At 38.2% G+C, this 16616-nt stretch overlaps 1 protein-coding gene across 1 annotated transcript in view; it reads right to left on the reverse strand.

Annotated features, from left to right (window-relative positions):
- Window positions 1–16616, reverse strand: part of ush2a (Usher syndrome 2A (autosomal recessive, mild)) — a 300866-nt gene that overhangs the window by 165244 nt on the left and 119006 nt on the right. Inside the window, exons 40-45 of the mRNA XM_041790781.1 lie at window positions 13343–13428; window positions 12242–12401; window positions 6976–7138; window positions 6746–6893; window positions 2204–2361; window positions 996–1143 (exon numbers count right to left, since the gene is read on the reverse strand). Coding sequence (XP_041646715.1) covers window positions 996–1143; window positions 2204–2361; window positions 6746–6893; window positions 6976–7138; window positions 12242–12401; window positions 13343–13428 — 863 coding nt within the window. The remainder of the gene's footprint in view (window positions 1–995; window positions 1144–2203; window positions 2362–6745; window positions 6894–6975; window positions 7139–12241; window positions 12402–13342; window positions 13429–16616) is intronic.

Consider the following 16616-nt stretch of genomic DNA (forward strand, 5'->3'; position numbering starts at 1 on the left):
ACTGAGTAGCATACATGAAGGCCCGGATGGGGAAGGAAAAGTGCTCTGGATGGGTCATGGATCCGCTCTGTTTCTTCATTAGCTGTCAAGCCAACAATTTTAAAGTGTCCAGGGCGTCTTTGTGATCTTTAATAACTTCCACATCGACAAGACATCTTGTGATGTTTTGATCTCGTCACACCCTTAGTATTCACTATACTTATTTATTTACTTATTTGGGAGAAAAAGTAAAAAATAAATTCTTCTGTGACAAAAAGTCTTGAAAACATTCACATTTTTACAAAAAAAAGTCCTTGCGCATTTTGTAATTTGAGAATTATTAAAAGTGCAGTGACTCATCATAGCCATAGACAAATCATAGCCTCTTTCTCTGTCTCTTTCTCTCTATCATGAATCATTCAGGCTCTCTACTCCAGTTTTTAAGTCTGTGTGCATGCGCTGTGCTGCCACGCATGAAGTGACAATGGAACAGCCTGCCATTGGTTGTCACAGCCCAGCCACAATGCATTCTAGCTTTATGAAGGATTGAAAAATCTATTTTAAATGGATAAAAAGACATTTGATATTGGAGGTACTGGTATGGATTTTATCTTTAAAGACCCCAGTAAGTCACCCAATACTTTTTATAAACACCGTACATTAATTGAATAGCTTGTTAATTTGGAGTACATGTATAAATGTGTAGGAATCTGTATGAATAGAGTTAACTAATACTTCATAGCAGTCCTTGCCATGAATGTGGAGTAAATGGGTAAGTGTGAGCTGTGGTATAAAAGTACTTTGAGTAGTCAGGCAATGAGAACAGCACAATACAAGCTCAAGTCAAGTCTCTTTAGTAATTGTATAACCCACAGGAGATGGAAGTAAGCAGGACCCCTGAATGAAAACTTGCCAGAGTATCAGCAAGGAAGCTGAACTAAACATTGCTGCAGACAGGGTGATATTTTTATGAAAAAGACTGAAAAACACAAGGTTTATGTAGATTCATGCTTTACCTTTACTTTTGTAGTACAGTGTGTAATTAAGGTTCCCATTTGGTCTAGGCGGGGCTGTCCAGCGAGCCCGCAGTGATCTAGAGCTCTGATTGGTTAGTTCCAACAGTATGGGGCCTTCTGGGGCCATCTCTAATGTACGCAGCTCCACCTTTAAAGAAAAACACAAGCATACATAAGAGCATGTGCAGACGAACACAATAGAGAAGACAACCAAGACAACTCTGTATGTTTACAAGAAAGATATACTTATTTCACTCCCTTTTCTCACCATGCACACATAAAACCATACATCTGGAGAAGATACAACTGTGATATATATAAGACCACAAACAAAATCTGAGTGTGTTAATACAAATTTTTAGAATATAAAAAATCTGTTCTTTAAGCCTGTGTCACATTCCTTTTTCGATCTTTTCCAATCACTTTGCTCCATCTTTCCTTCCACCATCACTTCACTCTTGTTTTCTGTCTCACCCCTTATCCCCCCTCCTCTACTCCCGTTCACCTCATCCCTCCCTGTGCACTGACCATTTACTCTATCCTCATCATTTTACTCTTTTATCCCTAAACCAACTCCTGCTCAGACTCCTTTCTTCTCCTTTTCCCATCCACCCTGTCAACTCCTTCTCCTCTCTCCTTCATCCTGCTCTAACCCCCCTCCCCTTCTCTTCCCACCTTTCCTCTCCTCCTGTTCTGCTGTGTCAGCAGTTCTCCTACTGTTTGACTAAACATGGCGTCTATATCGGAAAAATGCCCCAAATATGGCCCTTTGTTTGAGACATCATTGAGAGTAGAGTGACATTTCCTACCAAATGTCACTGTTGCCACACCGACCCTCGTTATTGAGCTGAGAGGATCGATCACCTTTATGATGCCCGGTGACACACAGACACACACATACAACCTACACACACTTTGTTAAAGTCTGAGGAGGCATTTCTAAACGAACCTGTGTATCTGTATATTGGTAAGCTACAGCAAGAATAAAAATGTGATAAAAGTTCTGATAAAAATGTGAGTTTACTGTTCAAGCAGTTTGGTTTCAACAGCTCCTGTGTGACTGAAGCGCTAAAATATTCCGAAATGAATAAAAAAAAACAATGAAGAAGAAAGCAGGGCCATACTCAGAAATGTCACAAATTAAAGTGCATATTGTTCTAAAATCTAATAATTGTCCTGGCGTATTGACTGACTAGAAATGCACTAACCATCGGTCCCTTCCCACAGCCCTGTGCTGTACAGGCCTGCAGCCTGAGCACATGTCGGCTCCACGGTGAGAGTCCATCCACGACGAAGACCCTCTGAGAGGAACTGGAGTTTAAAATGAGAACCCCATCCAGCCAGAGACCATAGCTGGTTATGATGCCTGTAATAAAGAAACACTCATCTGAATATGCGCAGCAAATACACCAAGAAACAACAAAAATCAAAGTCATCATCACTGATTTCATGCAATAGCAAGTTGCTGGAGCTTTCCTAAAACACTGTATGAAAGTTTATGAATTCACATAAATAGAAAGCAAATTCACATTTATCTATAACAAAGTGTATTTAAGACAGAAATAACTAAATGCCTTACATAGACATAAAAATTTAAAAACATATACAGATTTTGCAGAAATGCTGTCATATTTTTGTTACTTTTTCAATATTTTGTGTTTTAGACACTATAACCCATTATTTTAATGGTCAGCTGTATTGAATCTTAACTTTAAAAACCTACATCTACTTTATAAGACAGGTGAGTACACTGTAAAACAAAAAGAGTTAAGCTTACTTAAAATGAAAATACAGAAATAACGAGTAAACTAAACTTGACTTTGGTGAGTTCAAATAAGTTGTTTATTTTAAATGTGCTGCAATTACACTAACAACTTAATTTTTCTGAGTACGCTAACCTTATTATTTTAAGTTTGCAATACTAAGTTAAAATTAATTATTTTAAGTGTTCAAAACTGAGATTGACATGTGAATTTGAGTTTGCAGTGCTTCTAAGTCAATAATTTTCGGGTTTACTTTAAACCATAATTACTTCATAAAACTCAAAATATTACAGGTAACTGATTACCTTAGAAAATTAATTAGCACTCACTGAAAAAATAGACTTTTTAAGTTACCACTCAACCTAAGGCTAACTTAAGCAATCGTATGCAACAATGACTGTTAGTGACCCACTGAACCAGTAGCTGATATCTCATTAACTTGGAATGCCATCTAACATTCATTAACATTAACATCAACTTTCATATCTCCTCCCACAGGCAGGACCTCTTTAAGTGAGTTTGCACTTGAGGTGCAAAGGAGTTTAATGCCCAAAGGCATTCTGGGAAAACTATACAGATTAAGGGGTGATAGTTAAATAATTTGAGTAAAATGACAAAAAAAAGACTTAAATTGTTTAAGTACTGTTACCTTAAAACTAAAAATGGGTTCTATCAACTAAAAAAATGAGTTATAGCTAAGAAAATAAGTGCAGTAAAAAGGTAAATGTTTAATAACACAAGATGCAGATGACTTTTGACTTTGAGAAGGAAGTGAATAGAAACATTGGGGAGGAGTGGCGTACTTTTTTAACAACACTGTGGCTGCAGGGAGATGCTGCAGAGGCCTAACAAAAGTGCTGAAAGGGACAATCAAGCATGTGATTAACGCAATTAGAAATGCACTAGTAATTCATCAGAATTAAACACAATTCATATTGGCAACCCTAGTTTCAACACATTTTTACCTGATGCTATTAACTGGCCCATTATAAGACAATATTGAGACTATGAGAAATTCCAGTCCCAAGGTGAGCTTTGCTATGTTGGGATGCAGCCTGGGTCATTGGATTACAATGCAAATGAAAACTGACTTAGGGGCTCCAGCCCTGCCAGTCAGTGAGTCCTAGTGTAATCAAATGATGAAAACCAGGACGGAAAAACGAGAAATGTAACCATAGGCGCTACCAGGATAAAGGCCCTCTAAAGGACAGAAGTGCTAAAGTGAACATGCACACCTGAACATTCATGCACACATACACAAGCATGGATGAGTAAAGATAGTACCACATACACAGATTAGACCACATGGACACTCCACACAGATGGATACACACACTAGGATGACACACATGTCCCTTTACACACACATACACAGGCACAATAATTACATTACATTACATCCATCTAATAAAAAAATGAAACAGTACGGTGCCAAATGTGCTTTTCCTTAATAAAAATGCATACAGGGGGCTCAAAAGATCAGTGCTAAGAACTAAGAGTCTATTCTGCTTTAATCATGTGTGGGTTTTATTATTGCTCAATACAGATATACACACCTATCAGGGAAATGAAGACACAAAAACCCCACGGACGCCAACTACATCCAGGAAGCTCTTAATGTGGCCAATCACATACGTGTGAGAGCGCGTGTGTGTATATGTGTGCAGACTCTCTGTGTGCTTGTGTGTTGAATAAGCCCATATCAGTATAGGTTGTAATAAAGACAGGTTGGGAAATGAAGCAGCGAATGCATAACAGGCTTATTTCCCCTCTTTGTCTGCGTGTTGCCCCGACCTAATCCCCGAGAGGATTATCCCCCACAAATCCCTGCGGAATTGGGGAGAAGGGGGGAGAGAGAGAGACACTGAATCTCACTCCTCTGGAACCCATCGCCATCATCATCGTCATTGTTGCCGTCCATTTATGAAAAGAGAGAGAAAAGGCACTGAGCTCCTCTACCCTTTTAAGCAAAAATTAAAGCTTTTTAAGCATGAGATAATCGGGTAATCATGATTAAGTGTCTCCTTGTTATGAATTTCTGTCATCAGATGAGAAAAGCTTTAAGTAATTTATCCAGGCTAATATGCACACACATCGCAGGGTTTATGGTGCGAAATGCACTCATGTGGCATTAAGCGTAAAACACATGATTCGCATTACACACGCACACACATCATGGAATTACACATACTTTAACGAGCATGGCAGTAGCATTTGGTAATACTAGGCGGTGCATTGCATGTCTGGGACTGTGAAATGGGGCAGGATCTTCAGATAGTTTCAAAACTTAATTCATCTTATCTAATAAGTGTTTGTTAATGCAGTCTTGTAATTTATGCCAACACTATATTTATACGAAAATGCATTTTCAATTCATTAAACGGTAAATAATGCTTCTTGAAACAATTGATTTTAGTTTTATCAAACTGTGCTCGATGTACTGTTTTGAAAAAGGCAGGAGGATATGTATTTGCATTATATGCAACATATCAATAATACAAATTCAGTTTAGTCAGCCTGTTAATAGTTTTATCTCTTAACATATAGTGACATAAAAGAAAATGAAAATAAAGAGTATTTTTTGGGGCCTTTTGCCCCGTTTGGATAGGACAGCTGAAGAGAGACAGGAAACATGGGGAGAGGGAGCGGGTGAACACAGGCACCAAACAGTTCAGAGACTGAGAATCAATCTGGTGACCATTGCGACAGGGACTACAGCCTCTGCACATTAGCGCCCCCTCCACCCACTAAGCCCGACCATCACCCATAAGAAAATAAATGAAACATCCAGGTCTGGCTTTCTAACTGCTGTGTCTGCATTTTGCTGCAATTCATCAGCAAATATTGATGTTTAACCTCTAATACTTGGCTATATGTCTCAAAAATTGTACTTCTGCTTTACTTTTTATGTTATTTGGTTAATAAACTTTGTCAAAAAAAATTGCATAATGCAAAGTCTGGATTGATTCTCATGACTAATGCCTTTTTCAAATTTGAAAAATAAAACTATTCAACAGCAAAAAATAAGCCTTTTTTTCTGAATTTTGAACTGACTGCAAGATTTAAGTAAAAAAAAACAAGTTTCATTTTGTACATTTTGATTCCCCTCAAAAAATCCTGGGTTCAAGAGATCCCTCTAATGACAACTTCACAAAAAGCATCTGTAAATAGTCCTAAAGTAACCCTAAGTTTTATGAAAATGACCTTTACTTCATTGTATCTCTGTGTTTTAAGCCAATAATTAGATTTCAAACATATGTCCACTCTACAGTTTTTGTCAGGCTCTGTTCAATGGAGCTAAATTGGCCACAAGCTACTGTGATGACGACAGGAAGATTGGAGGACACTGAGACAGAGGTGCTCACTTTGAGTCCGCGTGCCTTCAGCCTGCAGTACTCCATTCAGTCAAAAGGGAGCACTTTTCATCCACTTAAGGGAGCCAAGTGAAGCACTGCCCGCTCACTTCTGCTCTCCGTTAGTCTCTGTCTCAAACTGTATGATCTCTCCCTCATCTTTGTCTCTTTCTCCCTTCCCTCTAAGTCCTTTATGACCTCCCCTTTTGGTTTCTCTTCCTGTTTAGATTTTTTCAAATTCTTTTATCGGTCTGTCTTGGACACTTGTACTCCACATCTTGTTTACTCTTGCATCAAGTGAAATGCTTTCCTGTTTCATGGGATACCACTAGACCAGTCTTACATATCTTAAAGACCTGGTTATGATGAATATTGGCATCTTGTATTAAAAAATAACTAAATAAATAAAACTAACACGCTGTCTTCCTCATCAACGTGGTCATTTTAACTCCAAAACATCCTCAGAAAAACAATTACTTGAAAGAACTTTGTAATAGTGGCTTTTGAACATATACATGTAATTCAAACAAATGTAACATTATTACATGTTACACTTGATCAGTGACTAAGTGTAACTGAATGTTTTAGCTCAGTACCCAGCTGTATGAGCCGAATGAAATGAGTATCAGCTCACCATTTGGAGTATCCGGAGGGGTCCAGCTGACGTTGAGACTATGTGGAGACAAATGCAGGACCAGTGGAGCAGGAACATCTTCTGGGGTGCTCTCCTCAGTCTTAGCATGGCTGGGAGGGCTTAAGGTACAACCACCTCCTGTACAAGCCTAAAAAAATATATCTATCACGGAATAATATGTGGATGACTGTACAATTTAGATTAAAACAAAAAAACAGAGAGGCACTCACAGCGAGCGTGACAGTATAAGCTGTCCCAGGTGTAAGGTTGCGGAGTGTGTGGTCCTCAAAAAGTTCAGAGCTGTTATAGGCCAGTATGGGCTCTGCACCGTCCTGGAATAGGTAGATGGAATAAAACTCCAAAACACCATTGACCTCAGAGGGACGGGACCACCTTCAGAGAGAGTCAGCAGAAATAGAAGGAACATTTATTCCAGTTATGGATTTCAGAGACAAGAAGATTAACTTAAAGATACAAATAGTGGGACTTCTTTTTGTATGCCACCATTAAAGGCAAAACTTAAGTCAGCTTTATAATAGTAAAGATATGTTGTGTTGATTAACAAAATAAAATAACTGGAATTAATTCAAACAGTTAATTGACCTTTAATAAGCAAAAGAAAAGGCCTTTTTCTCCCCAGTTGACCGACAGCCTTAAATGGAAAATTCCTCTTTGTGAATAAAAAAGAAAACCTATACAAATCATAACTGGTGCTTGTGTGCTTAGTGGAATTAAAAAAGTCAGGCTCAGTGTGGTTAGAACTGACTTATAATTGGCCTTCGTCTGCAGTCTTTTTAAACTGCATCTGATTGCTCTGTGTATGCATGTGTGCGTGTGCATGCACATGTGTGTTTGTCAGGAGCTAAGGTTTCAGACATGCACAACACACACATTTGATACTGCACACAGTTTCCTTTGTAAGACAGAGGTGTCTTCTTTTCTAAATTTAGAACAGGAAGGTCATCCCCAATCGAGAGAGAGAGGGCGGGGGGAGAACAAGAGGCAGTATTTATAAATAGAAACATGCAGATTACCCACTACAAAATGTGACCCAGAGTGCAATATATGCATAATCTGCAATACAATGTATTTATTTCACAATAAGATTTAAAAGTATCTTTTCTGTTTTAATGAACTTTGAACTTGTTAATGAACTTTTGTTTTTCATAAGAGTGTGGACGCTGCTTTACTTTATAGCCTACTGTTCAACACCATCATGAAAAATAAGAGGTAAAAGAAGAGGATTCCAAAGGGTCGGGATTATCTTATGCTTTTGAAAAATAAAACTTTTCACTGATAATTATTCAATAGCTATATTGTTGGTAGCAGGAAAAAGGCCCTTACCAAAAGATGGATGACATTGCCTGAACCTACAATAAATAACTGGATAGATGTGACAATGGAGATTAACAAGATAGAAAAAGTCACTTTTCTGTAAATTTAAGACTGGAAAAATTCAGATTACATTGACCAAATGGGTGCAATATGGTAAGCCTCTGAGACCTGATTTTGTAAATGTAAGAACGGTATCATTGGAAAATAAAAAATATAATTAAAAAAAGAGAAAACTTCTCAAAATACAGAATCACACAATGTCAGTATGCATTTGACTTTTCTAACTTTCTTATAACTTCAATGTATCCAGTAATTTCCCATATGCCTAAAAATAGTACAGATAGTAGTTTAATCTTACGGAGCAATAATTTTTGTGTTATAAATAGTTCTGTAACTCTTATAAATCTCTGATAGCGACCTAGTGCGCCTGGCATGGTTAAAGAGGAAGGCCATTCTACAAAGTGATGGATTCCTTTCTGGGTAGAAACTATTAAAAGCCAGTATTTGAATGAATGATGAGTGCGTGTTAGCACACAATTAGCCACTGTGGCTAATCTATCACATTTATTATAAAATGTATATGCTGTTGATTGGCAGAGTGATGTATGTCCACTTTCAAAAGACTAAACCAAAGGGGAGCTGTGATAATCTGTACCATAATTCACTGTGATAATTGGATTTGTTGGATTTGGAATAACTAAAAAATACGTATTACATAAAAAAAGATGCAGTTATGATGCTTTTTCTAAATTGCACTCTACTAAAAAAACCATTATGCCATATAATACTTATAAAGCTTCTTGTGTCACTGAAGACCAATACAACCTTTGAAAATTAAAACAAAGTAGAACTGACTGAATAAGGCCATTTAATCTCCATGCTTGACATGTGTTTCCCATCAAGTCTTCTTTGTTTTTATGAATTTGCAGATGTCTGTCAGTGTGTGTGTGTCTTATTCTGTGCTTTGAGTGTGTTTGCATCAGGAAGTGTTAGGTGAGATCAGGGAATAAATCTGCTGATACTGTTTTGTTCCCATCTTGCAGCCTCTCTCAACCTTTCTCACAGTCCACAAACGCTCTCACTTCCTTTTGAACACTTTCTGTTTCCCTCTGTTATTTTCTCTCAAACGCAAATAATTATTTCTTTGATTTTCCCCTTGTTCACTTCATCTATATTTTCCACAATTTAACTATTTTTCTCTGCCTCCCAGTCTTCTCATTTTTTCTCACAGACACAATAGAGAGGTATTGACCAAGTATGATCTCCTAACCTCTGCCTATTACCAATGTGCTAACAAGGCAATACACAGCCTTCCCACACCTGGTGAATATATAGCTGGAAAACATTTCAAAGGCTCAGGGTATATTACATATCCCTGCTCAGTGAGCAGAACTCACATTGATTTATTAATTTACATTGTAAGTTCTCTTTATGCTATCAAACGTATACAAGCTAAAGACAAAACTTAAGAAAAACTCATTTACTTTGAAAGGCAAAACATCCCTCATTAATGACAGTGATTATAAAATATTTTTCAATATATAGAGACCTTTGTAAGAATTATTTTGACTGGAAAAAATGCATTTAATAAGTTAACTTACAAATATAACTCATAATATTCATTTTTAAAAACTATTTTTCTCCAAAATCTTGTTTTTTTCTGTCACCTTTCTTTTTACCAACGAGGCATGTTTTTACTGATTACTCCCCTTTAACACATATTCAATTTAAGATCAATCCTGAAGTCCACAAACAAGAAGAAAACAACAACCTGTGTTTGCTTTGTTACTCTGACCTGAAGTATTATCTTACTATTTATTTAGAAAACTACAAGTACATTCAAGAGAAGGAAAAGAACCCAAACATGAGGCAAATATTCAATATTTTGTCCCTGAGTCACTTCTGCTGTTCATTCAGACTGACATGCTTGTATGTAGCGGTGCACTGCTCAAAGTTTAAACAGGATCATCACACAAACACTCACTATTACCCTCTCATCCACTGTGTCTTCACATTCCTCCTTCACTATCCTCTCAGCCTCTGTCCATTGTTTTGAGTGTGTGTGGATATGCCTGTGAGAGTGATTGTGTGCGCACACATGTGAGTGGCACTGTGCCCTCCTGCGGTGAGTCCCACTGTAAGTGACAGTCAGGACACTAATGGCTTTCACGCAGATTGACTCTTACGCACAGAAGCACACACATACACACAAAGCCAGGAACATTTGCACATAAACATGATGGAGAAAGTGCAGAGATCTATCTTCCACTGTCTCCTCCCTCTGGAGGTGTAAGGTCAAGTGCAGATGAATATCCTGCATGGTAAACATAACTGCAGAAGGTCATCGGCTCTGTCTCTCTCTGCCTCTTCTTGTGGTTTTTACACAGACATAAAATTTGACAATGGAATGAAAACCCACTTTAAACTTCGATTTACTTTAACTCTTAGCCCACTCTTTCCAGTGATGCTCAAACACTAAGGAAGATTTTATTTCCTTTTGGTGTGTCACAAATACTGTTTGATATGAACAAAAAATAAAACCTGAAAATTTTCAGGATGAGCTGCATGTGTGAATGCAAACAGCTAAACTTTTTGCCTTATCTTTACCCATAAATTTTCTTGCCAAACCCTTCGCAAAAATCCTGTTTGTGCTGATGTGTGAATGCAGCAGAAAATACTCAAAAATTCAGAGTGACTAAGGTAAGAGAGAGGGAAATGAGGTTTAAATGTTCAAGGAGAGAGAGAGTGGAAACAGCTTGATTTGCTTAAAAAGGGGACAATTTATAAACTGAATGCACATAATATCAATACACTGCCTGTAAAAAGTATTCACCCTCTTAGATATCGTACCCTTTCATTGATTTTACAAATCAACCATGTTCAATATAATTTGGCTTTTTTGACAAAAAAAAACTCTTTAATGTCAAGGTGAAAACAGATTTCTACAAAGTAATGCCATGTTTGGCAGACACCAAACACTGCTTATCACCACAAGCACACCATCCCCACAGTGATGCACGGTGGTGGCAGCATCATGCTGTGAGGATGCTTCTCAGCAGCCAGTCATGAAAAGCTCAAAAAGGCAGAGGGTAAAATGAATACGGTAAAATAAAGGAAAATCCTGGAGGACAATCTTATCCAGCCTGCAAGAGAACCAAGGTTTAGGAGAAGACTTATTTTATAGCAAGACAATGACTAGCTCTCGCTTTGTGCGAGAGCTAGGCAGAAATTATTTAAAGACAACAAGGTCAAAAAAGTCAAAGGATATAACATCCAAGGTGTTAATACTTTTTAGCACTGTATATGTCAATTGTTTTCCTGTGAAATTTGCTCTACCCTCTCTAATAGTTTCACTTGTTAATAAAATCTAACAGATTTAATCAACTTTCTTAGAATACAGTGCCATGAAGCCTGTCATGCAGCATTATAAGCTCTGCGAAGTACCCACTTGGTTTGTGGACCTGGTGCTTGTGTTTTACCTGATACTTAACTGTTGCTCAGTTTGTGTGTATTCTCACATATGCTGCACTTTTTCACATAGATGTAACCTTGCAAAGCAGATGGATACGCCTGTTTCCATGTTTCTCACTGGCGAATCCATCTTGCTAAGCTCCCGTCTGAACTGTTTGAGCCCGGTTAGAAAGTGACAGGACCAATCAGCGATGAGGGGCAGTACTTTCTGCCGTGGCAGAGTTGTGACGTAAGCAAGCAGCAACAAGAGGCCGGTGCCGTTATGGTGGAAGACATTAGCGTGGATGCTGCTAAAGTGCTGGTTTTATCAGAACTTGACAACATTTCTTCATTAAAGGAAGAAGAACAAAAAACATCAGTGAGTTGATTTCTTTTCAAAAATGACAAAAGTCATGTACTGACATGTCTATAGTCAACATGGCTCACATTATGCAGTTCTGTATGGGGTTTATTCCTCAGTAGCTGCGCATGTGCACCTTGGTAGCAACAACGTTTTGTGTTTTGTTGCTCTGAATGGCCTGTAAAGATGTGACAGACAGAACGTTCATCCAATCACCCTCCGAGTGATTTTTTTCAAAGGCTCTGCCCTTTCCCAAACACTGTATATAGAAGGTTTTCCAGATGGATATGTGAAACAAATACGTCTGGCGTGTCAGGTTAACATGGATGTGTATGTGTGGGCAAACTTACGCCACTAGAATAGTCCGTGAGTCGAGCAGGGTGAGGGTTGGTGCTTGTAGAGGCCCAGGAGGTAGCTGTGAGGTCAGCAGAGTAACTTGTGAACTGTTGGTGCAGCCCACTAAAGTGCATGCACTCAGCTCAAACACATGGGCAGAATACACACCAAGACCTGAAACACACACCGAGACAGCACGATGAATAAAATATAAATAGATCAATTTAACAACTTGTTATTGTGCTGGGACTTGACCCATGTATTTTTCACAAACGTTGAATTCTGCCTGCCTTTACATAAATACTCTTTTGTGCCCCTCATCCCTCTCCTTTAGGCTCTGTTTCTTAATTGTTGTTTCTCTTTCAGTGTCTATCTGTGCCTCAAAACTTTTCTCCATCTGTCTCACTGTTGCAATCTCTCCCTCTGTAACACAATCTATTCTCGCCCATACTGTATAATTACTGCGTCCATAATCCCTCCAATCACTGTGAACATCAGACACTCAGCATTATTAACCCAGCATGGATAATATGTGCTCTCATGCATTCATTAACTTACAAAGACTCACGAGTACTGTGCTGGGCAGTGTGACGTTTTGTGTAAATTTGGGTTTGTGTGTAAAATTAAAATCAGCGATAATCTATTCTGCTCATATAGAATGCCTTATAGGATGACTCTCTTGTGTTAATGTCTGCATACTGTAAGTGTGTGCATATGCGTTTGTATGCATGCATGTTTGTGTGTGCGTGTATCTGCCTGTGTCTCAGTGCAGCGCTCTAGTCTCAGTGGTGTGACATGTGTTTCATACCTTCTTTAAGTCTCTTTAGTGAGAGTTTTCAAAGCAAACTGTGTGCATGCATGTGCACTAATGTTTAGTTTTCTTTGTTTCTCTGCCGCCTCATTTTCATTTCTGTGTGAGTGTGTGTTTAGCGCTCTTTTTCAAAGTGCTATTCCCTTGGTAAGAGCTGAGATGCTCTTCTCTCTTTCAAATGCTAATCCCCCACTCCATTTTGCTTTTCTTTACTCTTCTCCTTCTCTTTGCACAAGGCCCCATCCCTCCAGTCACAGCCACTGCAACACACACAAAAGTGCACACACATTTTTCTCCTCTTTACCAGTGATGTTGTGTTGTCTGTCTTTTCCCCTGTAGACCATTTGGTTGTCATGATAGAGGAGGTACTCTGTAATGTCTCCATTGGGCCTGTCGTTGGAACAAAACAGTTAAATGAGGGTAATATTATTTTGATACTGAACAGATACTATTTTGATGTTAAACACTATTGTGTTCAACGAGAGCATCTTCATTCAAGATGAAAACAAAGTTATGCTCGATAGGCACATATTACTATTTTTATGCATCAGTTATGGGAATTCCTTCCAACTGTATCAAAAAATTAAAGAGAAGTTTAGAAATCTGGCAAAAGAAGACATGCGTTTATGCATGTTTTATCCACTACTGTTATGTGAGTACAAGTAGGTAACAGGTTAGCAGGAGGTGGTGCTACACATAAATAAAAGATAAACTAATGCAGAGGAAGACAACAGACAGTTCAACAACAGATTACACTATGGTCCAAAGACTAAATCTGTATTGTTTTTACTCAAATCCCTCCCTTCTCCCTCACTCTCGGACACTGAGTTGACTGTCTAACGTCACGGCTGAAGCTCTCTGCATGAAGGTGAAGGGTTTGAACAGAACAGCAGCAGGCTGTGCGACAAACTCCCCTCACTCCCACGGAAATAGGAATATGACCATGATTTAACGTCGCTCAGTAAGGAGTTTTCCACATCAATAATGTAGGGCAGACTCATTAAAATCACTTGACCATATTATATAAAAAAAACAACACAGTTGGTGGCATTTTCAAACGTAGAATCATTTTATTCAGATTCAAATTCTTGCAAAAGTTCTTGTACATATAAAACACTTGACTATCAAATAAACATGTTTTCTGTTTTCAAGACTTTGAAAGGAGCTACCCATTTTAACGTAAACATTTTTGTTTCTGAATCTGTAGGACACTACTATTTATCTTAACTTCTAGATATGTTTATGTTTATGTAGGTGGTAACGCAGAACTGTAATGTATGGAGCATCTCCATGACAAACAATGGAAGCTGTTACCCCTGTTAAACAAGTCAGCATCAGTGCAGACTCGCTACTGGAGGGTTATCTACAGATTCTTGCTCTACAGCACAAGGTTTTGCACTGCACTCAGTTTGGTGGACTCTCCACCATAACGTCCAAATAAAATGGAAGTGTTGAGGGAGAGGGTGTGGGAAGCAGCTTGAAAGACACCCTCTGATAATATCTACTGTATATACTCTTGGTGGGTTCTAATAACAGCTCTGGGTCTTTACTTAAGTTTGTTAACCCAGAGATGTCATTGTTTATTTGCTAAATGCATTACCACTGCAAAAAAAAGTTGCTTTCTTTTTAATGGTATGTCAACTTCTCCACCTCCTCCAAGACCAAAACCTTTTTGTGATAATTCAAGATTACAGTTATATTTTAATGTTTTCAATTTCCAATGTTCCAATTCCAATTTTTATGTGCCAAATGAAAATGTACAGTGCTTAACAAATTAATTAGACAACCACTCAAAGTAAGGTTTATGCCATAGCTGCCCTAAATTAACAGCATTGGTAATTACCAAAATCATTTTTTATGTTTCTGCGGTGGTTAATACACCAATATGTAGAAGCCCTTTAACCAAAATGATATTTTTAATGCTAAAATATAATTATTATTGTTATCCATGAATTTTTAAATGTACTGATTTACAAAAAAAAAAAAAAAATAGTAAAGCACTCTTTATTTCTTGATTAATATGTCAAACTATAGTTATTTACTGGCATCCCTGAACAGAAAAATTAGTTTTAGTGCTTGAATGTTATGCTTGATTAATTTTTGACTTCTCAGAGAAGCCCAGTGAGCCAGCTCAAATTTGGGTATAAAAAGGTGAATTCAGTTTGAAATTCCTCATTCCTGTTCAGAATGGTAAAATGTGGAGAGCTCACTGAAAATGAAAGAGTCTGCATCAAAGCACTTCATGATGTTGGATGGTCTCTGAGACAAATAGGGAAAGACATAAAGTGTTCTCACAGTGTGGTCAAGTATGCTTTGGAGTCAATTGCCGAGACTGGTACCTACAAAATGCGCCAAGGAAGAGGCAGGAAACGAAAGTTAATTGAAGCAGATGTCAGACACCTCAAGATTTGAAGTACTAGAGACAGAAGGAAAACCACTGCTGATCTTCAGGCAGAGATGAATGCTTCTAGATCAGAGTCTGAGAAAGTCCCTAGAATGACCATAAGCAGACGACTGACAGAACAAGGCTTAAAGGGAAGAACAGCTGCTAAGGAGCCATTATTGAGGCCTGCAAACATCCAGAAATGCCCCAGATTTGCCAGGGAGCACAAACACTGGACTGTTGTTGACTGGAAGAAGGCACTCTTGATGGACGAAGTTTGAACTCTTCAGTCAGCATCATCGTGTTTATGTCCGCAGAAAAGCTGGAGAACGTTTTGATGCCAGATGCATTGCACCCACAGTGAAACACGGTTGAGATTCCATTATGGTATGGGGTTCCATTTGTGGATACGGCGTGGGCAAATTAGTGAAAATGGACGGTATCATGAACAAGAATGTCTACCACGACATCTTAGTGCATCATGGAATCCCTTCTGGACTGAATCTGATTGGTTGTGGGTTCATATACCAACAAGACAATGACCCCAAGCATAGTTCAAAGCTGTGCAGAGACTATTTGACCAAGAAAAAAGGAATCTGGAGTACTGGAACTGATGGACTGGTCAAGTCAAAGTCCAGATTTGAATCATATTGAACAAATTTGAGATTTAGTAGATTCAAAGATTGATCACACAAAAGTGTCATATAAAGCAAGTCTGTGGGAACAGCTAGAAACTATTTGGAACTCAATAACAAAAGAGACTGTGGAAAAGTGCATAAAAACAATGCCAGCAAGAATGCAAGCTGTTATCAAGGCCAAAGGAGGCCATAAAATAATAAGTTTTTTGGTTCTTATGTGTGAAAAAGGACTATTTGGTTGTTTCAGTTTGTTATTTGCCAAATAAATAACTATAACATTTTTAGTTTTAAACAAGTTTTTGAAATATTTCTAAAATATTTATGTTTTCTCATTTTTATGACAGGTGGTCTAATAAATTTGTTAGGCACTGTACATTAAAACTAGTGGGCCCAAACCCCACTGTGTAGGATTCATCTATTTATTTTAACATACAGTCATGTGTAGAAGTTTTAGGCATGTAGGGTGGTAAGGATTCATCACGGGGCCCAGTGTGCTACAACCTGGGTCCAGAGTCAAGCTCGAAACATATCAACACACGTCCGTCCCGTGGCAGCCA

This window comes from Cheilinus undulatus, linkage group 1 (genome assembly GCF_018320785.1).
Source record: "Cheilinus undulatus linkage group 1, ASM1832078v1, whole genome shotgun sequence".
Lineage (NCBI taxonomy): Eukaryota > Metazoa > Chordata > Actinopteri > Labriformes > Labridae > Cheilinus > Cheilinus undulatus.